This window comes from Cebus imitator, unplaced genomic scaffold, assembly GCF_001604975.1.
Source record: "Cebus imitator isolate Cc_AM_T3 unplaced genomic scaffold, Cebus_imitator-1.0 Scaffold171, whole genome shotgun sequence".
NCBI lineage: Eukaryota > Metazoa > Chordata > Mammalia > Primates > Cebidae > Cebus > Cebus imitator.
The window spans coordinates 2945413-2971417 of NW_016107486.1; the positions used below are offsets into that span (position 1 = coordinate 2945413).

Genomic DNA, 26005 nt, shown 5'->3' on the forward strand with positions numbered 1-26005 from the left:
AATAAACATTAATTTCATTTTGTGAATAGGAAGACCAGGCAAAAAGTTAACTCAAATCCTTGGTAAGCACAAGTTGGAGAATTGGGTGAGAAGCCAATCCACCTCAATACTTGCTCTATATGATGTGCTTCTCTCCAACTGGGCACTACACTGGAAAATTTGGAGTATATTAGCAGGCAATGGTTTGTATGTGTCAGTGGGAAATAAGTTCTAAGAGACAGACTGGGTGAAGATTATGATAATATGAGTTCCAATTTGCAACCCCGTATATAAACCTGGGATTCTAGGAAATAAAAGTCCTTTATGCAAGGGGAGCAGAACTATGATTCTCCAGAATCGCTCAGTGAAATTGGCTCTAAGAAAAAGCCCCTGAATTTCAGAACTGCCTGAAGTGCTATCTTTCACCCCCCTTTATCATTGTATTCAGAGTATGGCACCTCTGCGACTTTTCTTTCCATATCCTTTGAGCTTCTAGAGAGCAAAACTTGTTGCTTCCTGGGCTTGAGGATGTGGGCATAGCTGGGTTGTCCTGCACTGCCTGAGGAGCTGCAAGAGACAAGGAACATCATGAACAGTGGTATCCCTCTTTGTTCCACTTTGTTCTTACAGCTTTGCCTATGTATGACGCTACAGAGGAGGAAATACATACCTAGAGGACAACCCTAATCTAGTTATTAACATAGCTGAGTGAGTTTGCCACTAATGGAGCACATTTCAAGCCAGAGATTTCTAGGTATGAATTACAGGGAGGATTTACTTTCATATTTCAGGATCAGTATTTTTACAAGCATTTTAGATAAAAACATAGACAGAAAGCTTGTCAAGGCCATGCATGTTAACACACTCAGGAAACAATCATTGTGTGAGATAAAATAAGATACAATTTGTTTTGAAAAGATTCAAACCCTAGGATAAAATTTAATAGGAGCTGGTCTTAATTAACATTAATTAATTTTTTAAAATATATGTTTATCTTTTTATTTATTTATCTAATAGATATGATAGTAAGCACTAGGATTATTTTTTAAATAATCCTTTGTCCTGTCCTTCAACATCTCCTCCTACTATATATACACTGGAGAACAAGAATATTAAATATTCTTGAATGTTTAAATATAAACTAGAATGAATATAAAACAGAATGATTAATGCTAAAATCAAGGTGTGCTCTAGATGGATTCATAGCACTAAACATTGTTTGCACAAACCTGTGAGGCAATGTTTTCAGAGTTTCTGTGAGAAAAGCCTTGAGGCTTTTATTTCATCACAGGTTCAACACAATTGACAATGTGATGTACTTATTAAATAAATTAATGTAATCTTTGTTTCAAGATAGAAATATGTTTTCTTGATATGCAGAGAATCTTTTAGAAACCACTAAGCCAAATAGTAATATTTAATTTTGCAAACAAATGTCAAAAACTGTTATACAATCGGTTAGATAAACAAAGACAGCATGAAGTGTGTTGACATGGAGAAGAACCAGTTAGAATGAATATATTGAAGAAAACTATAAAATAACAATTTGGTAGAAGAAATGTTTGGTTTCTTTGTAAAGATTTGTAAAAGCAATGAAAAAAAAAAAACTAAAGAAAAGTATTTGGGCTATCTTTGAGAATACAGTATTTTGGTTATATAATGAGCATCCCATGTTGTGAGACATTTAAGAAAACATTCATGAGGTAATCAGCCTTAATACATTCAGTAGATTAATATCTGAACTTTATAAAAAATTGCATTTCTAGTCCCTAAATTGCTTTTAATTGTAAGTTTCTTATTTTAAGGGGGCACTTAAGGAATAAGTTTTCTTAAATAAAATAATAGAAGTAAGAATGGAAAGCCATTTCCAAATTTGAGATGAGAATGCACAAAATTTGGCCATGGCTTGAGTATTGGAGGTGTGTGAGAGGAAAGAAGCCAAGATGAGTTTCAAGTTTCCTGGTGGAACAACTGGTGATGATGGCACCAAAATCAAGTTACACAAAACTGGAAGAGAAGCAGTGTGGGGAAGAATGGCATGTTCAGCTCTGAAATTATTCAGATAAGGGTGCCTCCGGGAGGTGTGAGTGAATATTTCAATAGGCTTAAATAATGTAGTTTTGTAATTATTTGTGTAATCAGAATTTGGGACACAAATTCAGAATATGTTAGTATAAATATGAGTAGTCAAGCTGTGGGAACATGCTCTTGAAAAACAGAATAGATTAGAAAATTATACAATCCATCTATGGGAATTCCCATTAGCCCCTTTAAGTACAGTTCATCCTACTAAATTAATGTCAAGGAAGATGGGGTTCAAAGTATGCTCTTTTTTTAAAAAAAAAAAACAGCATTACCTGGGAAGGAAGAAAATAGTCATTGGGAGTCTTGTGTACTCAGCTAATTTCCATGTGTTTGGACCTAGAAAAAACATGAAGGACATTGAAATAGCTACTTATCTATCCGGAAAACTTTACTATAATGCATAAGACATTCCCACTATGAATTGCTCCCACAACCCTTTCTGAATGACAGTAAAGAATGTTCGGGTCCACCAAAGCTCCCATCCTCACCGTGTTATAGGTCTAAAGGATCATAAGAATGGGCAAACTCAGTTCCTGAGTGCTGTGTCAGGTCTAGGAGGATTGCAGGTATGATCTGCATAGCCTCACAGTATGATCTGCAGCTCAGTAACAGGCAAGTGGGTGATCTTACTCAAAAGAAAATCCAAAGAGGCAACTGGAGGAAAGAGCTCACTGAAATGTTTACTTTTCTATAATCATTGGATGTATTCTCTGAGTGTATCAGCATCAGTTAAATATATTTTATTCTTCTTGGAGGGCAAAATTTTTAAGAGAAGTTATAAAAAGTATTTGATTATAGACCCTAAAGCTCATGTCAGACAACTACGTAAATGCCTAGGGACATCCTGGACTCAAAAATGATAAATCAATCAATAAATATTGTGCCTTGCCAGGATCACTGGAACATAGAATGTGAAGCTTTTTAGATGGTTTTAAAGAGCTTCAGCAAATGAGCTACCACATACTCAGAACAGGAAATGAGCTTTAGTCAGAAGACAGCCGCTGAGGCTGAAGGAACAGAAACAAAAGAGAGTCAAGAGACATGCAGTAGGGCCCCTGCTACAGAAATATGGCCCTGACACCAGAGATAAGAAGGTATCCTGCAGACGTATTTGATTTCTTAACTCTTAACTCACATGTTGAGCTTAATTAAGATTGCAAAGTGACAGTCCCAAAGACAGGGCCTGAGTGATCTTGAGTGTGAGTCACTGATCCTTACCTCTGAGAGTCCCAGCGTTCCTGCCAGGTGACTGTCTTCTTCACAAATACATGTGATGAAAATTTGGCATGCCAGAGCCCCTTTCCGAATAACAGAGTCGACCAAAGCTCGGGCCTTATCCATGACTGTGGCATTTTCACGTTTTACTTTCTCCATCTCTTCCTGGTTCAGCGCCATTTTCTCTAATAATTCATCCAGTAAGCCATTTATTGTACCTTCACCCACTGAATGGATAAACAGCTTTCTCTTCTCCTTCAGGATCTTGTCTGTTCAGGGCACAAAGATTACTCACATCATAAAAACAGCCTCATGTTCCTCTCATGTCATCAACAGAAAGTGACCTCATTTATATTTTATCAGAAAAATATCCCCCTCCTCACAGTTGGATAATCCCTCTTCTTACTGTACAGCTGTCCTACTTGTTTCCCTCAATAGCCTCTGTACATGCGCATGGAGTGGCCTGAAGACTGAGTTTACCATTTCCAGGTTAGTCCCTGGAAAGCAGAGACCATCCTTTCGTGTCCCATGTTTATTTAACTCTAAATAATAAAGTAATGAAACAGAAATAGCCCATTTGCTTTAGGAACAACAGCTGCTAGTACTCTTCCTGTGCCAATTCTGTACCCTCTGTTAGACTTACAACATGTAAGAGTTTAATTAAGATTGCAAAACGACAGTGGGCAACCCCTGAAACCTCAGTTCCTTTCTGGGCTTGTTTTTCCTTTCTAAAGACTGCAAGAGTCTTCTAGTTCCTTCTTTCCTCCCTGTCCTCTGTCTCCCTCACTTTGGCTCACCTAAATTTCCACAGATACTAATTATGGCTTCCAGAAGAGTCAACCCCTTCCAAAACTCTTTCTTCCCAGGGATATGTCCTTGGAACAGTGAAAGACTCACCAGCCATGGTTTTTCTCTTCTATCCTCCTTGTGTGAGCTGAAACAAAATATGCATCACCTTCCCTTTTTGGCAGGGGTGTGTACACATATTGGGAAACAACCACAGCACATACATATGCATGTGATTTTTTTTCCCCCTAGAGAAAGTATCAGAACTGTAGCCTGCACAGGGAGTGTATCCATGAGAATGTTTTTACACCAGCCCTTGGAATAGATCAGGGTAGGAGGAGAATGGGGCCTAGAGGATAAGACAGGATTGAGAAAGTGTGTGTGTGATTAAACTCACACAGTGAAGAGTTTCCCATTCATTCTAAAACTTGACTGAAAAAATGAATACAACCTTTGGAGAATTTGAAACACTGTTCCCTGACCCGACCTCACAGCTTTGGGGAAGGTTGTGGGAGATGTATGTCCTGGTGAAGCACTTTTACTTTAAGAAATGGAAACATTTTTCACCAAAATTAAAACTTTTCTTATTTAACATTCTTCCTTTCAAGATGGATTTTTTTTGTTGTTTTGTTTTCCAATACAGGATGTCACTCTTTACCCAGGCTGGAGCACCGTGGCATGACCATGGCTCACTGTAGCCTCCACCTCCCCAAGCTGAGACGATTCTCCCACCTCAGTTTCCTGAGTAGCTAAAACTACAGGCAAGCGCCATCACTGCTGGTTAATTTTTGTATTTTTTGTTAAGATGGGCTCTCCCTATGTTTCCTAGGCTGATTTACAATTCTGCTTAAGTGATCCACCCAGCTTGGTCTCACAAAGTGCTGGGATTATAGGAATGAACTGTCCACTCATCTTAGATGGCTTTCTTTTTAGAAACATTGCATCATAGACAGCATAGTCCCTGAACTCAAAATGTTGAACCTACATGTTAAACATCCCTTTCTAGGCAAAATATTGAACTTCTTTATGCATCGATTCCTCTGTCTGTAAAATAATGCTATCAGTAGTACGTGCATATCTACACAGTTTTGAGCAGTATTGAGTTAAATGTGAAAATGCATGAAACATTACCTGGCAAATGATAAGCTCATAATGAGGGATATTACTATAATTAATACAAATACTACATTTAAGAAAAATAATCAAAGATGATTATTTGCAGATTATCCAGCTAAGTTTATTTTTTGTTAGAATCCTCAAGCAGTGCATTTAGTCATTCATTTAGCAAATATATATGGAGAACATGGTTCCAGGTATCAGTGGTTCAGTCAAAACACATCATGATTCTTTCCCCTTTGCTCTCACATTCAAGAAAGGAAGACATAAATGAAGACTGATATGTAATATGTAACTGGAATATTTAGAATGTTAAAATACGCCAACTGATTAGAAGAATAAGAAATGAACTGGGGAAATGGGAGGCAAAATATTACAGGACTCATGAACACTGTGCACAGAGGAACCAGGGAAGGCAAGAAGAGGTCTCTGGCTTTGTAAGTACATGCTCAATTGATCATTCCAGAAATAAACTCAATGTGGCTAATTTATTTTATGAATAAATTTGATGGAAGATGGACCAATAGCAAAATGCACATAGTACATTGTGTTTATCAATTTTTTTTTTTTACCAAAAATTTTCTTGGGATGTTACTTTATTATCTTTGCAGGATAACAGCCAGATTTATGCAAATATTCACCTTTTGACATGTGGGCTACCAGTTTTACTTCCTGTGCACTAGGCTAAGAGTTAAATGTGTTTGGCTAAAGTAGAACTGACTGTGTAGGAGGACAATGATGTGGCTTTTAATCTAAGGGTTTTTTCATGGTGTTTTTATCTTTCCTTTGCCAATGACCTAATCCAATTGCGGCGAAATCTTGTGCTCCTTGCTACTGGAAGAATTAGGAGCATGTAACAAAGCAGAAATTGCCTTTGCATCACGTCTCTTCAGTTTATTTACTTTTCAATTTATGTACTGACTCATTTATTTTCTCTGTTACTTAAGGATTTCATACAAGGGTTTTCCCCATGGCCAGAGTCATGAACCACTGATTTGAAGCATGTCAGAGTGGCAAGGACAGAAACCATGATTAGACCATGTATCTGGGAATGGAGAACCATAAGACTTGAGTCTCATGTCCTAGAAATCTAAACACTGAGCCAGTATATTGCAAGGGGCCACTCTATCCTCAAAAAGGAAGATGTCAAAAACTGGAAACAAATCAATATCCAATTCAGGAGCATAAATTAACAATTTGTACTACAGGAGTACACTGAAATGCTCTTCGGTCTTAAAAGGTAAAAATTACTAATACATGCAATAACATGGATGAAAAAATTATGCTTTTATAATGACTGAAAGGAGCCACATAGGAGGGAACACATGCCCTATGATTCCAATTATATTTAGTCCTAGATTTTAAAAAACTAACATATAGTGATAGAAATTCAATCACTAATTATCTGAGGAGAAAGTGGAAAGAGATTGAGAACAAAGGGCATGATGAAACTTTCTGGGGTGAAAAAATTGGTTTGCTTGTTCATTGGGATGCTACTATAGATAATATCCTTGTATCATTAATAAATAATTTGTCTTCTTAAAAGGGGTACTTTTTTCTATGTAAATTATACTAAAATAACATTAAAATTTTGAAATGATAAAGGCCAGTGGTAGTAATAATAGGCTGATTTGGAAAAGATATTTTTTTCTTGATTTCAGGACACACTCAAGCCTCCACAAATTTGTTGTAATTCTGATAAGAGAAAGTTCTTATAGTGACTGAAATGTAATTACCTGCCTCTCAAGTTGGATGAAGTTATGTGGACAGAGTGGAGACAATTTATAGGAACAAATTTATTGACAGAAATATGTGCCTGGAAAATAGCATTACATAAGTAATAGTATCTTAAGATAAATGAATGTAGAAATTCTACTATAAGCAATATTTAAAATGTGCATAATGATTTAAAACAACTATCAGTGTGAAATCTGGGACACAATAATACTTTTTATTTATTTATTTGTTTATTTAATCTTTCATTTTTTTTTAAATTGTACTCTACATTCTGGGGTACATGTGCAGATCATGCAGGGTTGTTGCACAGTTACTTACATGGCAAGTTGTTTTGCTGCCTCCATCCCCCTGTCACATATATCTGGCATTTCTCCTCATGTTATCCCTCTCCAACCTCCCCACTTCCTGCTGTCCCTCCCCTTGCCCCCGCTACAGCATACCCCAGTGTGTGACGCTCCCCTCCCTGTGTCCATGTGTTCTCTTTGTTCAGCACCCCCCTATAAGTAAGAACATGCTGTGTTTGATTTTCTGTTCTTGTGTCAGTTTGCTGAGAATGATGGTTTCCAGATTCATCCATGTCCCTACAAAGGACGCAAACTCATCGTTTTTTATGGCTGCATAGTATTCTGCAGTGTATATGTGCCACGTTTTCCATGTCCAGTCTATCATTAATGGGCATTTGGGTTGGTTCCTGGTCTTTGCTATTGTAAACAGTGCCACAATGAACATAACGTGTGCATATGCCTTTATAATAGAATGATTTATAATCCTTTGGATACATACCCAGTAATGGGATTGTTGGGTCAAATGATATTTCTATTTCTAGGTCCTTGAGGAATCACCACAGTGTCTTCCACAATCGTTGAACTAATTTATACTCCTGCCAACAGTGCAAAAGTGTTCCTATTTCTCCACATCCTCTCCAGCATCTGTCTCCAAATTTTTGATGATTGCCATTCTAACCGGTGTGAAATGGTATCTAAATGTGGTTTTGATTTGCATATCTCTAATGACCAGTGATGATGAGCATTTTTTCATATGTTTGTTGGCCTCATATATGTCTCCTTTTGAAAAGTGACTGTTCATGTTCTTTCCTGCCATTTTGAATGAGATTGTTTGTTTTTTTCTTGTAAATCTGTTTTAATTCTTTCTAGATTTGGGATATTAGCCCTTTGACAGATGGGTAGATTGCAAAATTTTTTTCCCATTCTGTTGGTTACTGGTTCACTCTAATGATTGTTTATTTTGCTGTGCAGAAGCTCTGGAGTTTAATCAGATCCCATTTGTCTATTATGGCTTTTGTTGCCAATGCTTTTGGTGTTTCAGTTATGAAGTCCTTGCCTATGCCTATGTCCTGAATGGTTTTGCCTATGTTTTTGTCTAGGATTTTTATGGTGTTAGGTCTTATATTTAAACCATTAACCCATCTTGAGTTAATTTTAGTGTAAGGTGTCAGAAATGGGTCCAGTTTCTGCTTTCTGCACACTGCTAGCCAGTTTTCCCAACACCATTTGTTAAACAGGGAATCCTTTCCCCATTGCTTGTTTTTATCGGGTTTGTCAAAGATCAGATGGTTGTAGATGTGTGGCATTGCCTCCGAGGCCTCTGTTCTGTTCCATTGGTCTATATCTCTGTTTTGGCACCAGTACCATGCTGTTTTGATTACTGTGGCCTTGTAGCATAGTTTGAAGTCAGGTAGTGTGATGCCTCCAGCTTCATTCTTTTTGCTTAGGATTGTCTTGGCTATGTGGGCTCTCTTCTGGTTCCATATGAAGATTAAGATGGTTTTTCCCAGCTCTGTGAAGAATGTCATTGGTAACTTGATGGGGATAGCATTAAATCTATAAATTACTTTGGGCAGTATGGCCATTTTCCTGATATTGATTCTTCCTAACCATGAGCATGGATTGTTTTTCTATCTATTTGTGTCCTCTCTTATTTCCTTGAGCAGTGGTTTGTAGTTCTCCTTTAGGAGGTCCTTTACATCCTTTGTTAGTTGTATTCCTAGGTATTTTATTCTCTTTGTAGCAATTGTGAATGGGAGTTCGCTCTTGATCTGGCTCTCTGTTAGTCTGTTATTGGTGTATAGAAATGCTTGTGATTCCTGTGCATTGATTTTGTATCCTGAGACTTTGCTGCAGTTGCTTATCAGTTTCAGGAGATTTTGGGCTGAGAGGATGGGATCTTCTAAATATACAATCGTGTCATCTGCAAATAGAGACAATTTGACTTCCTCCTTTCCTAATTGAATACCTTTCTTTTTTTTTTTTTCCTTGATTGCTCTGGCTAGAACTTCCAATAGTATTTTGAATAGGAGTGGTGAGAGACGGCACCCTTGCCTAATGCCGGATTTCAAAGGGAATGCTTCCAGTTTTTGCTCATTCAGTTTGACATTGGCTGTGGGTTTGTCATAATATTTTTAATAACAAAGTAGGTACTGTAAGAATCTCTGACATAGAAGATAGAAAATTCCTGTGCTTGGGTTTTGGCTGTCCCATTTCCAAGCCTTAGAACATCATATACGCTTACAGTTTTTCCTACTCATCTTCCTATTTATATTTTTGGATTATCAACACATTTTGAGTAATACAACTTAGCTACCAAAGTCCACACTGATAGTACCAAGATCAACTTCTGTTCACGAGCTGTAGATTCTGGATAAGTTATTTAACGTCTCTGAGCCTCTGTGTTCTCATGTATGGGAGAGGCATCATAATCATTCTTACCTTCTAGGATGTGATGCCAGGTGTAGAGGGCATGCCACAGTATCTCTCATTTATGTTAGTCATGATCTATAGCCCAGAAGCATGGTCATGTTAAAATGTACTGTTTCATTAGGTACTTCTAGATTTTTCCTATGCTTCATTTCAGTATGTTAAGTAAGAATAAATTTTATTTTATGAATAGGAAGACCAGGTAAGAAGTTGTCTCAAAGCCTTGGTAAGCACATGTTGGAGAATTGGGTGAGAAGCCAGCCCACCTCCTCACTCATTATTGCTCTGTGTGATGTGCTTCTTTCCAACTGAGCACTACGCTGGGAAATCTGAAATAGATAAGCAGACAAAAAGTGCTTGTTTGTGTCAGTGGGAAATAAATTCTGAGTTAAAAGCATCTAGACTATGATAATTTATAAAAATCAGCCTCAGAAAGGTATTTAAACTGATCAGATGGACAACAGGAAACCATTGCAGCTGTCTAGGTAGGAGAGTCATGTTAACATGCTTCTAAAGTAACTATTTCACATTGAGTGTTTAACAAGGCCCAGGCCCTGCAATAGATACTTCAACTGTATTGGTTCCACTAGTTCAACCATTTAAAAATATTGGCACTTGGACTAACCCCAGATTATAAAATCAAAATCTCATCCTGAGCCTCACCCTTGAGACTCCATGCTCCACAACATCCAGAATTTAACAGGACATGTTCTTTGAGACATTGCTGGTTCCATATGAATCAGGAGCTGGGCCCTGAGTGGCCTGTGTGTTGGTGAAAGGAGAAGGGGTAAGAATGTCTGGGAGTTGGTGCTGACTACAGAAAGAAGCTGCAGAAGAGTAGGAAACAGCTAGGATGAAGCAGTAAAGAGCTTGCCTGGACAGACAGGAAGCCAGGAGGTGTGTGGTCCCTTTTGTCAGATTTCTATACCAACTGATGCATAAAACCTCTACAAGTTATAAAGTCTCATCTTGGAACCAGATAGAGCCAAATGCCTGTGGACGGATAGACGTGGTCTAGGATGTGGTGTGTTGCCTAGCAGCAGAAGCAGAAGCTATTCTTCTCTTTCAGCCCACTGAAAATATAAACTACACTGACAGATGAAGTATATAAGTACATTGGAAAGCAAACCACTATGTGGATATATCAGCAGAAACAAGAGACTATAAATTTAGATCTTGAAGGGCATTCAGATGCTGGACCAATCAAATATAGAATATAGAATGAAAGTGTATGAAGGATTTAAATAAAGGGAACAAAAAATAACAGTTCTATAAAAAGAAATAATTAGAGAAACATTAAAGTAGAGCATGTATAAATATAAAAATTAGTTATATTTAATAATGGACAGATTAAAAGGCAGACACACACAGTCTGTGAAAATGTAAAGGATCTGGAAAATAGAAGTACACTTGACCTTTGAACAACGCAATATTTAGAGGTGCTGACCCTCACACACCGTCAAAAATCTGCATATAACTTTTGACTCTCCCCAAACTTTACTACTAATGGCCTGCTATTGAAGGGAAGCCTTACCAGTAACAAAAACCACTGATCAACAAATATTTTGTATATGTACTATAAATTGTAATATAAAGTAAGTTAAAGAATATATTATTAAGAATATCATAGGAAGAGAAAATATATCTACTATTGATTACGTGCAAGTGGATTATCATAATGTCTTCATCTTCATTGTCCTCACATTGAGTAAGTAGGGTGAAGAGACGGAGAAAGGGAATGGCTTAGTCTTGCAGTCTCGTGGGTTGCAGAGGTGGAAGAAGAAGAAACAGCAGTGGAATGGAAGGCAGGAAAAACAGGCATACTGTGTGTATCTTTGTGGAAATACATAGATATTTCTATCTTTCTTTTTGCTTTTTCTTTTTCCTAAAATTTTTCCGAGGCAGTAACAATCTTATTTTCACCACTTCCTTTAGTTTCAGTGCTCATATCATAGAACGGTCTTTGTTGTAAAACAGGTCATAGGCTGCCTTGAATAATCAGAATCTTTCTGCCAAATTATAATGCCAATTTATGCTCTGACACTGCTTTTTCTACATGTTCTTCTTCATCATTTGGAGCTGGTTCAGAAGCACTCATCTCTGTCAAGTCGTCTTCAGTTAATTTCTCTGATGTGCAATTAGCTCTTGAATTTTTATAACGTCCATGTGGTAAAACTCTTCACATTTTTTTTTTTTTTGCCATATCCACAATCTCTTTCAGCATTTTCTTGATTTACTTTTTCAAAAATTATACTGCGGTCATGAAAAACTTCTGGTCAGTTTTCTCTAGTAGAAATTTATTGGGCTTTTGCTCTTGTCTAGGTTGGCCTTAAACTCCTGGGCTCCCAAAATCCTCCCACCTTAGCCTCTTTAGTATCTGGGATCATATGCCCACACTACTGCACCCATAATCATGGCTTTTCCTATTTTAATGCCAATGGTGTCATCTTCAGTGGTGTAACCCTTCCAGACTTTCATGATGTCGTCTTTACCAATGGTCTCTTGGCATTCGCAAATATTTCCATAGAGTAATGTGTGTAATGAGCATTAAAATTCCTTCTGACCTCCTGACTCAGAGGCTGAATTAGAGATATTGCAGTTGGGGACAAGTAGACCACTTTGACCTTTTTTGTGTCGAACTCATGAGGTTTTGGGTAGCCAGGGGCATTGTCCAACATCGACAGAATCATAAAAGGCAGTCCCTTATTGGCAAAATATTTCCTGACTTCAGGGACAAAGCATCAATGAAATCAATAGACAAAAAATATTCCTGTTGCCCGGGCATTCTTGTTGTACAACTAAAACACTGGCAGCTGGTGTTTACCCTTTCTGTTCAAGGCTCAGGGGTTAGTCGCTTTATATATAAGAGCAGTCCTGATGATAAATCCGACTGCATTCTCTCTAAGCTCGGGGGTTACTCGCTTTATATATAAGAACAGTCCTGATGATAAACCCTACTGCATTCTCTCAAAACAGTAGAATTAGCTTATCCTTTCCTGATTTAAATCCTGGTGCTTGCTTCTGTATCTTACTAATAAATGGCATTTTTGGCATCTTTTTTCTAGAATAGGACACTGTCATCTGTATTGAAAACCTGTTCAGGTAGTGTAGTTTCTCTTCAATGATTTTTTAATAGTTTCTGAAAACTAATCTGCTGCCTCTTGTTAACCAAAAGCTGCATATCCTGATATCTAGACATTTTTTAAACGAAAGCACTCCAAAACTATCAAACTATCTTTTGCCGTCATTAAAGTATCCAACCTTAGATCGTCCCCTTTTCTTTTGCTTTAAGTTGTATACAATGACTTAACATTTTCTGGAATCATATTAGGGTCTATAAATACACCTTCTGTATAAAAATCCTGCAACCACATACAAGCTTCAGTTTCAATACAAGATTAAAAATTGAGCTCAGTGATATAGCAACAGGAATGGCTGTGAAAATACAGGAGTACATTATGCATGATTAATTTTATGCAGTTAGGATTCAACACTGCATCTGTACATCTGTTTATTTGTTTACATTTCTCTCAATTGCAAACGGTATTATATATTACCTAGGTGTGCATAAACTTTAACAAACTTTAGCTTTCTATAATAGATTTGTATATATTTTATAATATGATAGTAAGTGATAAAATAGACTAACTTTTTAAATTTTTTGCATATTTTACATATCTAACTTAATTTTCCATATTTCTAGTGTAGATGGTTTGCGATTTTGTTCACATTATAGCAAATCTCCAAAAATTTTCCCAATATGTTTGTTTGTTTTAAATACACATATAAGCCGACCAAGACATTTCAGATTCCTGCTGTTCATAGCTTGGCACTAATTTATCTAGATTGCAAAAACTGAAATGAGAAGCTGAAACATTTGAGAGGGCTTCAGAGGTATGAAGGATGGAATGAGAAACTCTAAGATATATCAGATCAAATTACCAGAAAGATAGAAGAGAGAGAATACAAAAGAAAAAATATAAAGCAAATTTTTCAGAACTGGGGAAAAATATGTGTCCACTGATTGAAGAAGCACAATGTATGCTTAATAGGATAAGTTTCAAAAATAATTGCTTTCTAACAGCCCTGTGAGTTGGGCGTTGTTATGAGTTGAATTGTGTCCCATAAAAACATATTGAAGTCCTACCCCCACTGAGAAAAATCATTGTTATTACATGACACACCACTTCAGCCCGCCTGACTTTAGCGCTGCTCTGGTGGGGACCTCCCCTCATGTGGCTGTTGTCAGTCACACATCAAGCCACTATCCCTCAGGTTCTTTCTGCTTTGAAAATTGGAGATGTTCACCAAAGGATTGGGGCTGCTTACCTGTGCATATGTGGGTCCAGAATTGTGGCAGTGGGAGAACCTGCTCCTAGGGGCTAATTTCAGCCAATGAATGGCATTAGTCAGTTGATGAATGTCTCTAACTCCCCATCTTCTAATAAGGTAGAATCTTCATAATTGCAGAGGATCCCTAAGAAAGATTGAACCCCAGTCTTTCAGAGCAGTAATAAATTTATTAATGCAACTTTTTGGGAGATTGTCTTCCCTTCATCTCCTTCCCCACTCCCTCACTTCTGCTTCTTGGAAATACTTTCCAAATAATACCTACACTCAAGTTCCTGACTCCTCTTATTTCATAATCAACCAAACTATGTTATTATCATCATCATCATCACCACCATCATTGTTGCCATCATTATCTTTATCGAGCACTTTAAGTATGAACAGAGCTATGGCTAGTTTTCAACATTTATCATGTCATGTAATTCTTACTACATTACAAAATTGATAGGATTAACTCTCCTCATGGATAAAACTCCGTAGCTATGTTAATTACACATATAATCACACATCTAATAACAAGTTTTAGGCAGAGGTGAATTTAGATAGATTTGCATGCAAATCCAGATTAGTTATACTTCCTCCATTTTCTTTAAGCAGAGTGCTAGAATCATTTATTTTTAATAGCCTCTGCTTCTTAGTACAACCTTCCTATCTTAGGTTTTCTAGCCTTAATACTATGATCCTGAGATGACTTAAAAGTCTTATGTCTTAGCTTTTTCCACAGTGTCTATTCACTAGCTGAGGCCAAGCAAGCTAGTGAATAATGTCCATTTATATGTGTCTTGTCTGCCTAGTCACAGTGCGTACCTTTAGATTTGGGGGTTTTGTTTTGTTTTTGTCTTACAGCACTGTACATATTCCTCTGTGATTCTTATACTACTCTTTGAAGAGAATATTAAATGACAGGTAAACTGCAAATGGTAGGGATAATATATTTAGAATTATCTTCTGTAAGTGGAATGTGAGATACCATAGAGAGGAATGCATAAAATCATATGGAAATTATTGTAAATACTAAGATCCTCATTTGAGCTGCTTAAACATCTTTGCTTAGGTTCGCATATCGCATAGCTTCCTGTAGGTTTTATTCAAGTCTGTGTACTAACAAATCACAAAAACTGTCTAGGAAATTGCTTCCTTGGGATGGCAGTATTAAAAAAAATCCTTTCTCATACAGGCTTTATTAATGATTTCATCTGGGGCCAGCAAAGAAGTGTTTGCAGTCATTTTAGTGAGTTCTTCACACATGCATTTTCTTCTTTCACAGAATGGATTCTTTATATTGCTACTAGTCATGAAAAAGAAGCAAATGTTGGTGTAATCATCCTCATATTTTCTGTTTTCTCTCAGTCTCCTTTCTTACCCACCCTAAACCCTACTGTTCCTCTTTCTCTGGCAAAATATGATTAGTAACATAACAGAAATTTTTTCATAAGAAAAAACAACAGCATATATCCATGATGATTTCAAAAAAGTGGGTAAATGTATCTATTTTAAGCAAGAGGGGAAGATAAAATGATGTAACACTATATTGATTAACGAAAGGAAATTTAATAGCATTTGTTTCTCTCTCTCTCTCTCTCTCTCTCTCACACACACACACACACACACACACACACACATAAACACACACTACTTCACTGTTATGCCTTCTCACAAATAGCCAAGGATAATTTCTTTTTCCTAAGAAGAATGCTAATTGAGCTCAACAAATCTTGAAAAGTAATAAACTGAAGTCGTTATCTAGCAGTAACCACTGGATTCAGTGAACAAGACTGAATGACAACAAGAAACTTGCAAATTCCTTATGTTTCCTGCACCAAAGAAACATAACAGTCACCTAATAGTAGTTTTGGATGATGATGACCTTTAACTTGTCCATAAAATCAGAAACAGTCCCAGGTTTCTTGTGTTGGAAATATGGTATTGCAGCAAACTTGGAGTATCTACTAGATCTCTGACAGTCAAAGTTAGTCTTTACCCTGGCAGCATTAAAATTACATGTTACTCACTAGAAATACAAAATCTCAGGCTCCACCCAGACCTGCTAAATCTGAGTTGGCAGTTTAACAAGATCACCAGGTTTTTTTTTTTTTTTTTAATATTAAGTTTCAGAACACTGCTTTGAATGCCTCAGCCAACTAATACCCTCTAAAATATCACAAGATACAAAAACAAAAATAGTTACCAAAAGCATTCCAAGGTTCTCGGCAGGTACCAAATGGTTTATCATGGAAGTTATGTCTTCAAAGGTTCCAGAGTCACTGAATTTTGATTCAGCTGAAGTAGTTTACTCAGTAAAGCCCAATTGAACAAACGGTAAAATAGTGTTAAATTAGTGAATTCTTTCTTTTAATCTCAAGATTCCACTTACGCACTCTTCATGGACAATTTTATTTACCATTAAGATAGAGTATCAATTTGTTTTACATTTTCTTGGATTACAGCAAGAAATAGCAAAAATTGAACAGGATGGTAAATTTGACTGTAGTCCAGAAAGGCTGGATTGTTATTTCCTGCAGAAATGATAAAGAATAGATGGGTAAGGAATTGCAAGGAAACGTCATAGTGGTGTGTGGCAACATCCCCAGATGATGAGAAATGGTCAAAAAGTTTTGGCATAGATGGTGGTGGGTATTGTGCTTGAATCTCTGTGACTGGGTGATTGATGACAGATTTTAGATATTAACAAAAGATCACTTAGTAATTGCCACTCTTAGTTGATTTTAGAACATACTTGTTAAGTGCCCTAGTAATTAAAAGTCTACTACAATATATGTATTATAATCATTAACTGTTGATGTCTGTAAATGAATTGTTGATTGACACCAGTGTATACATTTGAAAGGTTTTGACCACAGTGAGTTTTGATTGTTAGCTTACGAAATTGAAGCTGTGTCTGAACCTTAACTTAGTCCTTGAAGTAAGATTTTGAGTGTCTGGGTTCTGCATCCAGGAAAGATATTTTTATAGCACAACAATAAAACCAGTGAACATTAGATATACAAAAGGATACCTCATAATAATTTCAGATTGGATTCACTAAATATAATTGTGTACTCTGATGATCAAAGACCTGACTTTTCTGTAGTTGACCATTCCGCTGAATTAAAGTCCAGTTATTACTACTGGTAGATAATAATGTGTGTGGACTTGTTACCTCAGTAGGGATAAACCAATTACTATTTAAAAGTAATTCTCATTTTATTCCAGAAAATATCCTTGCTGCTTTTTTTTTCCTTTTCTTTTTTTTTTTTTTTTTTTTTTTTTTTGCCATATCCACAATCTCTTTCAGCATTTTCTTGATTTACTTTTTCAAAAATTATACTGCGGTCATGAAAAACTTCTGGTCAGTTTTCTCTAGTAGAAATTTATTGGGCTTTTGCTCTTGTCTAGGTTGGCCTTAAACTCCTGGGCTCCCAAAATCCTCCCACCTTAGCCTCTTTAGTATCTGGGATCATATGCCCACACTACTGCACCCATAATCATGGCTTTTCCTATTTTAATGCCAATGGTGTCATCTTCAGTGGTGTAACCCTTCCAGACTTTCATGATGTCGTCTTTACCAATGGTCTCTTGGCATTCGCAAATATTTCCATAGAGTAATGTGTGTAATGAGCATTAAAATTCCTTCTGACCTCCTGACTCAGAGGCTGAATTAGAGATATTGCAGTTGGGGACAAGTAGACCACTTTGACCTTTTTTGTGTCGAACTCATGAGGTTTTGGGTAGCCAGGGGCATTGTCCAACATCGACAGAATCATAAAAGGCAGTCCCTTATTGGCAAAATATTTCCTGACTTCAGGGACAAAGCATCAATGAAATCAATAGACAAAAAATATTCCTGTTGCNTTTGTCTAATGTCAGGAGGACACAAGAAAAAAAAGCAGCAGATAAATGTCATCATCACCATATCACTGATGGTGCATTAGGATTCACTTTATCACAAATGGTATCTTTCATTCTGGTCATTTATGTAAGTTGCCAAAAGAGCTAATGATACCATGTTTAATTGCCTGTGAAATAATAAAAATATCCTGTCACGAATACTATTTCAATTTTGGGCATCTGAGCATTTATACCTAGTTCTTCATATTATCCTTGTACCTGAAAATAAAATGAGTGTTTCAGGTTCGAATTCTTTCATAGAAAAATAAATATTGCACCATGAACCAAGGTGAAGATAACTTGAGTTGAGAATTTTGGTGGAATTATAAGGAAAGAAGAGCTTTGTTAATTCCAAAGGATATCTAGCCATTAGATATTCTGAGGATCATCCAAGTCACACCATCTCTTTATAGTGACCTTTACCTTGGTCACAGTTGAAGCTTTACCTTGAAATAAACTATCTAAACCCAAGACATTTTGACATTTATTACTTCATGTAATCCCTTCGATGATCACCAAATAGGGACTCTAAAATATCTTTCAGAGGAAACTCTTTGGAGATTTGGACCCCGAAGTTGTCTGCTCTCAATCTTCACCAACAACTCATCTTCTCAAAATGATTCTCTTGAAGCTTAAATTCCAAGCTTTTGTTCCTAAGACCTGACCTTTAAAACCTTTTCATTTATCTGACCACTGAGACATCCACTGCTGTAGATCTTGACCTCATAATCCATTTTTAAGCTGGATTCAGGTCTCTTTGCCATGACCTGAACTTTGATATTCTGATAGGTTCAAAGCACAATTCCCTATCTCAAATCAGAATGTTCTCTGAAGGGTCAATAAATGATTTTTTTGTGTGTGATTATCAGTTACCTTTTCAAACCTTTATGTGAGAAATTTTTATTCTATGATTCTTTATGGAAAAGCACATTAGAGTTGCTCTATCTTTAGTTAGAGGAGGCTTTTTGTTCTCCTAATTAGATTCCAATTTCTTCATATCAGGTCTTAAACTTCAATTTCTATCCATTGAAAGAAGAAAACTCCATTCCTCAAAGATCCTAAAATTTATATAGCTCCACTTTATTGTGACCTTATCTTCTAGCATGTATGACTTAAATCGCCAATAACATTCTATGACCTACGCACCTCAATTTTCATTCTTAGATTTTTCAGCCTGCCTATTCTGAAAAATTAACTTACTTTTAAGTGTTACAATGGGAAAGTAGAACTTTCATTGGGAAGAACACTGGAATAGGAAAAATAATACTTAATTTCTAGCTTAAATATCTGGATCTCATTTTTTTCTAATTAAATTTACTATGGGGCCAGGCACGGTGGCTCACACCTGTAATCCAGGCACTTTGGGAGGCTGGGTTGGGCAGATCACGAGGTCAGGAGATTGAGACCATCCTGGCTGGCAGGGTAAAACCCCATCTACAAGGTGAAGTTTGGCTGCGGACACACAGCCAAACAGAATCACCCTCAAAATGTATCTTCTCAGATAAACTATCAGATTATCAATGAGGAGAACCCTAACGGCAATTACTTGTCTCTAAGAAACACTTCCTATCAGTGGAATATACCTCCTCTTTGGAGGAAAATACCAAACATTCTCATTTACTGTATTTGATGTCAACCTACAATGATTGTTTTTGCCATAATTTATGACTGACGAATTCAAAATTAAAGGAACCACATTGTTTTATTTTAGTTTTCTAAAGAGCTTGGAAAAAGTGCACAAACATAAAAAAGTTCAGGAAATTTTTTGGCCTTTGTTCCTGGAACCAAATCCTTTGCTACCACTTATGCCAGAAATTTTAGGAATTGGCATGTGCTAAGAAATTAGAAGACCTCCTGAGGCATCTAGAAGATAATGCTTCGTTATTTAACACCATGTACACAGGGAAAAGACAGCCTAAGCCTAATTAATAGCCAGTGTTTTGCTCTGAAGGGTGGAGAGCGATGGCATGTCATCACGCTGTCTTGACTCCACAAATCTCCATTCCTCGACTTTAAGTCATATCTTGTTGTACCCTGCCCATGTGGCACATAAAGCTATCAGTACTTTCATGAAAACATTTTTGTGAAAGCCTGACTTATGGCAATGGATTATTTGTCCATGGACTTTCTCTATTATTTTCCCAGAAAGGAAGTTTTGTTTATTATGTTGAGTAATTTTCACAGACCACGGCCTTAAAAAACTGGATGAGAACATTATGAAGAAGCAATGTTATTTAAAACTCTGAGTGGGGCCTTCATTTGTTTCCCATCACAGCAGACTCCCAGTGCCAAAAGCACCAAAGTGGGCTGTACAAGTCTCTACAGGATTGCAAAGAAACTGAACAAAAAGAAAAGGAAAGGGAGGGACTTTCTCAGTTACATTATAATCATCATGACCTTCTTTATTATTGAGGAATTATCCTTCGTTGGTATGGGAAGAGAAATAGCAAGAAGCAAGTCGTGTGAATGAGAGATTTAATCGAAACTGATGTCATTAATTGGCTTTGTGAGAAACACATTTGTGTTTTTTTGCTTTTTTATCTCTTACAATAATATATTTTCTCTGGAAAAGCTTCAGGAAGTGGCAGTAGTTCACCAGAGTTTCCATCTTCACTCTGGGGGGGAAAAAGTGTTATTGGAGTGGGCCAGCTCTGATAACAAGAGCCTGCATCTGGGCTCTTAGGAGGTCTAGAAATAGAAGGGGATAGACTACAGACAATGGCCTGCAGACTAGACTCATGCAAGTAGGCCATATTACGCAAAAGAAAAGGCAAAGGCGATAACTATGAAAGAGAATCTATATGTAATTTCATGAGAAATAATTATTCAGTGCATATTCAATTTTATGTACGCACTCCATTTGTTCTTTGACAATTCCATCAACATTGTATATTCTGAAAAGTACTTAATAGGAAGATGAGGTAAGAGCAGGGTGGTAGTACAAAAAGAGCTTTTACCTTCTATACTAATAAATACATGGGCTTCTTAGGCTAAAGCAGGAGTGATGTTGTACATTGCTCCCCAGGACCAGTAAAGGATTCAGGATAAAAACATCTAAACTCTTTAAATGAACTGTAGTAATGAGCTACTGCCTACATAGAACTGGAGATGAGCTGTATGCCCCAGAGGATACTGAGAGAAAATGTACAAGGGACGTAGAAGGGTAGAGACAAGGGACATAAACTAGAGCCACATATACAGGAATGGGGTCTGAGGCTGAGAAAATAGGAAGCCTGTTATCAACTGGCAAGACAAGTGAATCAAATCGTAACTGAATTCAAGATACAGGGACTGTTTGGACATTAGGTTGAATCATTCCTCCTTACCTTTGGGCACACACATCTTTGAGGCAAGTGGAGGGTCTTCTTCACAGAGATGCTTGATAAATTTGCAGCAAGACTCTGGTCCTATTCCAATAACAAGGTCAATCAAGGCTCGAGCTTTATCCATGACAGTGTCATTTTCATCTCTCACTTTGTTCGTATCTTCCTGGCTAATAACTCTATCTTCTAATCGGCAACCAAGCAAGGCATTTATTGTGCCTGCACCCACCGAACGGATAAAAATTCTTCTCTTTTCATGCAAGAGTTGGTCTGTTGGAAGCACGAAGATTTCTCAAATAATGAACATGACACAATTTTCCTCTCAATTCACCAACAGGAAAACGGTTTAAAACACAGAGCTCCACAAGTACATTTATTACAAGGACAAGTACAGTAATCCCAAGGAACGATCTTACAACTTTGCATTTACTTCATGTACTTCCTTCTGATTCTAGCGTTACCCACATATGCTCACTGAGTAACCTGGGAGACCTAATTTCATGATTTTTCTGCTAATCTTCTAAAAATGAGAGGTTGTTCTGCTCTGACACATCCCAATTTCTTGAATTTTGAAGGGAAATGGCAGTTTCTTGAATTTTGAAAGGAATTGACTGTTTCCTTTGAGAACAACAGCTGCTGATACCCATCCTGTGCCAATTCTCATCCTTAACTACATAATCTTTCAAATGCTGACAACACTATCAAAATTATAGCAGATACCAGAAGGAGCCCAGATTCTTCCTGGCCTTTATCTTTTCCTTCAAAAATGCTGTGAAAGTCGGGGCATCTTCCCACCTTCCCTCTCCTTTCTCCTTTCCCTGTGCACCTCAAAGCTACTCACAAAAACCTTCACCAAGCCTAATGAGAAAGACAGTCCCTTCCCAAATAAATTCCTCCCTTAGACCTATTTTCTTACTACGGAAGACTCACCAGCCACGGCTCCTCACGCTGGTGCTTGCAATGCGTGTTACAGTTGCAACAGGCACATTCCTTTAAGTAGGGTGTTACACAGATAAATTAAATAATTACACCTATGCATGTGCATTTTTAATTATTTCCAAAGAAGCTGTTAGTTATTGTCATTTCCCAAGATATTTTTAAGTAATTGAACTGTGATCATGAGAAAATTACTTTACCTTTCTTTGAAGGGCGAGAAACAAGAATAAAAGGGAAATGAGAAGGCACATACAGAGTTAAACATATGCAGTAAACAATCTTTAATTCACTGAGATTTAAATAGAAAGTAAAGACAGAGTGTAGAGTGGTTTTGCCACCTAAATCAAGTACTAAGCATTTCCTTTTTAAAATTGTGGTAAGATAGACATAATACAAAATTTACCATCTTAACGATTTTACAGTATCCAGTCCAGTGGCATTAAGAACATTCACATTGCTGTGGAGCCATCAACACCATCCAACTACAATTCTTTTCATTTTGGGAAACTGAAACTCTACACTCATTAAACAGTAACTATTCTTTCCTTCAATCAGCCCCTGGCAACTACTGTCTGTCTTTATGAATTTGACTTCTCTAAATTATTCAGTATTAATTTTTTGGTGCCTGACTTATTTCACTTAGCATAATGTCCTCACTGTTTATTCATGTTGGGCATGGGTCACAATTTTCTTTCTTTCTGAAGTTGAATAATACTCCATTCTATGTATGTACCACATTTTAGTTTACCCATTCTTCATTGGACACAGGTTTCTTCCCTCTTTTTGCTATTGTGAATAACATTGCTATGAACATAGTGTAGAAATATGATTTTGAGATTCTGCTTTCAATTATTTTGAATAAATGTCCAGAAGTGGAATTGATAAATCATAGAGTAGTTCTATTTATTTATTATTATTATTATTTTGTGTGTGGAACCAGTATGCTGTTTTCCATAGCAGTCGCACTATTTTACATTCCCACATACAAAGCACAAGTGTTCCAATTTGTCCATGTTGTTGCCAATACATATCATTTTTCTATTCTTTTGATAATAGCCATCCTAATGGGTGTGAGATGGACTTGGCTTCTTAACTTCCTTTCATGTTTTTCACCTAAGCTCTAGGGTGTCTCCAGACACAGAAGTGGTGTATGCTCCTATGAAGCAGTTTTGCTGTTTGGAATAAAAGTGCTTTGTTATCTAAGGCTCTTTATCTTCAGATGGCACCATTATAAGTAACACTTTATAACAAAGATTAATGGCACAGACTCCAAAGCCAGAATGGTTGCATCCACATTTTAACTGCTGATCTCAGGAAACAAAATTAACCAAACCTTAATCTCCCCTTCTGCCAAATAGGGTTGGTGATAATTTATCTTGCAGTGTTATTGTGAGGATTTAATGAGCAAATATAAGCCATTAAAATAGCCCCTGGCATAAAGGAAGCACCTCAATTATTATTATATGTGTCCATGTAAAATTTGCTATTCATCTCATAAATTCATTCAACATAAATATTCAGCATAGTTATTTACTGAGACCCAAGTCTATGTGCTATACATTATTATAGATGCTGGGAATGTAGTAATGAGCAGACAAAATTTTCTACCCTATTAGAAGTTGTATTATAGTAGGAGAGACAAATATTGTATAATTTTGTATACAAAAAAGGTATACAAAATATTTTCAGAGTTCTTTAACAATTGAAAGAGAATTATTTTCAGAAGATTTGAGGAAGCATCTTCACTAAAATACTTGTTTTAGCTTATATATATGACATAAATTGATAAATATTTAATATCTGGGCAAGGTGCTATAGTTTAGGTGCTCATGAGCCCAGGAATACACCAAATGAGACAAAGTGGAGAGGGGAGTCTGTGCCTACCTGGTAAGGGTAACCCTCTTTGAAGGGACAGAGCTTCTCAGACTCAACTAGTTTTGCCTATGAAAATAAAAATTCAGTTTACTCTTTCATTTTGAGGATACTATATCTCTAATTTTAAAAATTCTTTCAGTACGTTTGCTATTGCTTTAGAACACTGTGAAAATTAAATAAGGCTTGACTATGGTTCACATTTCACCTGTAGCCTACCAATTTACTTTGTGCTTTCTTGGCAGATAATGGCATTTATTTTCTTGGGAGTGGGAACTTTTATCTTGGTAGCACATAGTCGAACATTGTGGAGATTTGAATCTTTGACTTCTTTGACACTATTTTTTGTCCCTACTTCTCCAACCTAGCTTATAGCAGGCTCTGTGTCCTCTTGCTTTAGGGAATATTTAAGGCAGGAAAGAAATTAGAGATGGTCCGAAAGACACTGGAACCTGAAACAAGAAGACAACGAATAAAAAGAATGGAACATCACTGTGGAAATCACAGAGAGAATAATATTATCCTCGTTCTCTACTAGCCAGAAAAGCACATTATTCTATGGAAGTATAGCAGATGGTGCCTGACAATTGCTGAGGGCCAGATGATACCTCTAGAAAGCAAAACTGTAAGCATGAGGATTCCCAAACTCAGCTATGCTTCCCAGATCTCTAGAAGCTAAGCAGAGAACTCTTAGATATGCCACTCTACTGCTGGCTTCAAAATGAAAGTCCCAGTGATTAGAAGTTTGAATGGAAAAGGCAGGATTTTATTTTCCTGTTTTTCTGAACATCCAAGTATATGTAAGTCTGTTAAGACTACAAGAATAGAGACCTCATAACGACTAAAATTGGAATTATCTACTACCTTATTTGTATAGGCACTTGATTTCAGAATGTAATTTGAATTGAGATATGATTATCATAAAATAAATCACATGCTAAACAATAGGCAGTGTTTTAAATGATGAATGATGAGTTGAAAATTTAGATCGATGCTCATTTCAGATTTCTGGATTTGTGTTTGCTGCTGACAGTTCAGATTTGTCATTATGATAAGAGTACTTACTGCTTTTGTGGGAGTAGGGAGGAGTTATGACATGAAAGCATAAGTTCTCTAGTTGCCACCTTTACTTGTGTCATTTATAACTCTTTGAAGATACTCAATTTTCTATCATTCCTCTGTCTGTTCTTGGGTATCAACATTCTGGAACATATCTAGTGAATATACATTAGTGGGATCACTAATCAAAGTTAAGATTTATTTATTTTTTTAGAAGCCCTCCCCTCTTCCCAGATTTGGAGTAAAATCACCCCTTCAAGTGTACTTTGTTAGTTGTATGAGATGATGAATGACTTGGTTAAACTATCTAAGCCTCCATTTTCCCATTCAAACACTTTCCTCATCTGTATCATTACTATTACTAGATTTGTTGTGACTATTTAAGATAATGTATGTGAAATCATTGCCTGGCTATATCTGAAAGTGACTGCTACTACATTAGCAATAGTCTTGAAGGAAGAATGTATCCTGGTACCTTATATATTTTTTATAAAATGCTTCCAAATTTATATGCCCATTTTACAAAAAATACTAATTACCAGTGGTTTAGAGATGTAACTGGCACAAGGAGTCTCTCACTCAATCCTAGGCCCTGTGTGATATGCTACTTGTTGCTCATCATAGCACTGTGGTTGAATCTATGAAGAAAATCAGCTGGTAAAATAGGACTCAGTGCCTGCCCTTGGGGAATTTAAAATAATTTGGCACTGATAAGGCATAAGCACCGGAAAATATTGTATGACAGCACAGGAGAAAATGGACTAAGATGCTACGAGGTATCAATGATGGGAGGATTGAATATAATCTGAAGCAATCGGGAAGATTTCACACAGGTTACATAAAATGTTTCAGACTCTGTAGGATGAAGGCATTTAAGTAAGCACTGAAAGAGGTTGCTAATTTGCTTATCGTTTGCCCTGTTTTAGGTAATATATCAAATGTTTT

At 36.7% G+C, this 26005-nt stretch overlaps 2 protein-coding genes and 1 long non-coding RNA gene across 5 annotated transcripts in view; all 3 read right to left on the bottom strand.

Moving 5' to 3' along the window:
- Positions 1-397: 397 nt before the first annotated feature.
- Positions 398-4240, bottom strand: LOC108315453 (caspase recruitment domain-containing protein 17-like). 2 transcript variants are annotated; one of them, XM_017544801.2, is made up of 4 exons: positions 4177-4240; positions 3283-3548; positions 2337-2400; positions 398-546 (listed from the first exon to the last, which is right to left on the bottom strand). In XM_017544801.2, the coding sequence occupies exons 1-3, from the start codon at positions 4181-4183 to the stop codon at positions 2380-2382; spliced, it is 294 nt and encodes a 97-aa protein (XP_017400290.1). In that variant the 5' UTR covers positions 4184-4240; the 3' UTR covers positions 398-546; positions 2337-2379. The 2 variants fall into 2 exon arrangements, with proteins under 2 accessions (XP_017400290.1, XP_037600325.1); XM_037744397.1 differs by lacking the exon at positions 398-546 and adding an exon at positions 566-1986.
- Positions 4241-9249: 5009 nt separating this feature from the next.
- Positions 9250-17242, bottom strand: LOC108315455. Its single transcript, XR_001829940.2, has 3 exons — positions 16171-17242; positions 13962-14109; positions 9250-9961 (listed from the first exon to the last, which is right to left on the bottom strand). It is a non-coding gene; the product is annotated as an uncharacterized LOC108315455 (long non-coding RNA).
- Positions 17243-17834: 592 nt separating this feature from the next.
- The window catches only part of LOC108315452 (caspase recruitment domain-containing protein 18-like), a 22198-nt gene continuing 14027 nt past the window's right edge, over positions 17835-26005 (bottom strand). The window contains exons 1-3 of one of the 2 annotated variants that reach the window (XR_005202839.1): positions 22124-25977; positions 21197-21463; positions 17835-20485 (exon numbers count right to left, since the gene is read on the bottom strand). Coding sequence is in view for 1 of the 2 variants with exons in the window: in XM_037744398.1 (XP_037600326.1) it covers positions 20481-20485; positions 21197-21463 (272 nt within the window). In the remaining variant the exon portion in view is untranslated. Of the gene's footprint in view, positions 20486-21196; positions 21464-22123; positions 25978-26005 lie in introns of those variants that run through there. The other variant, XM_037744398.1, reaches the window with a different exon arrangement.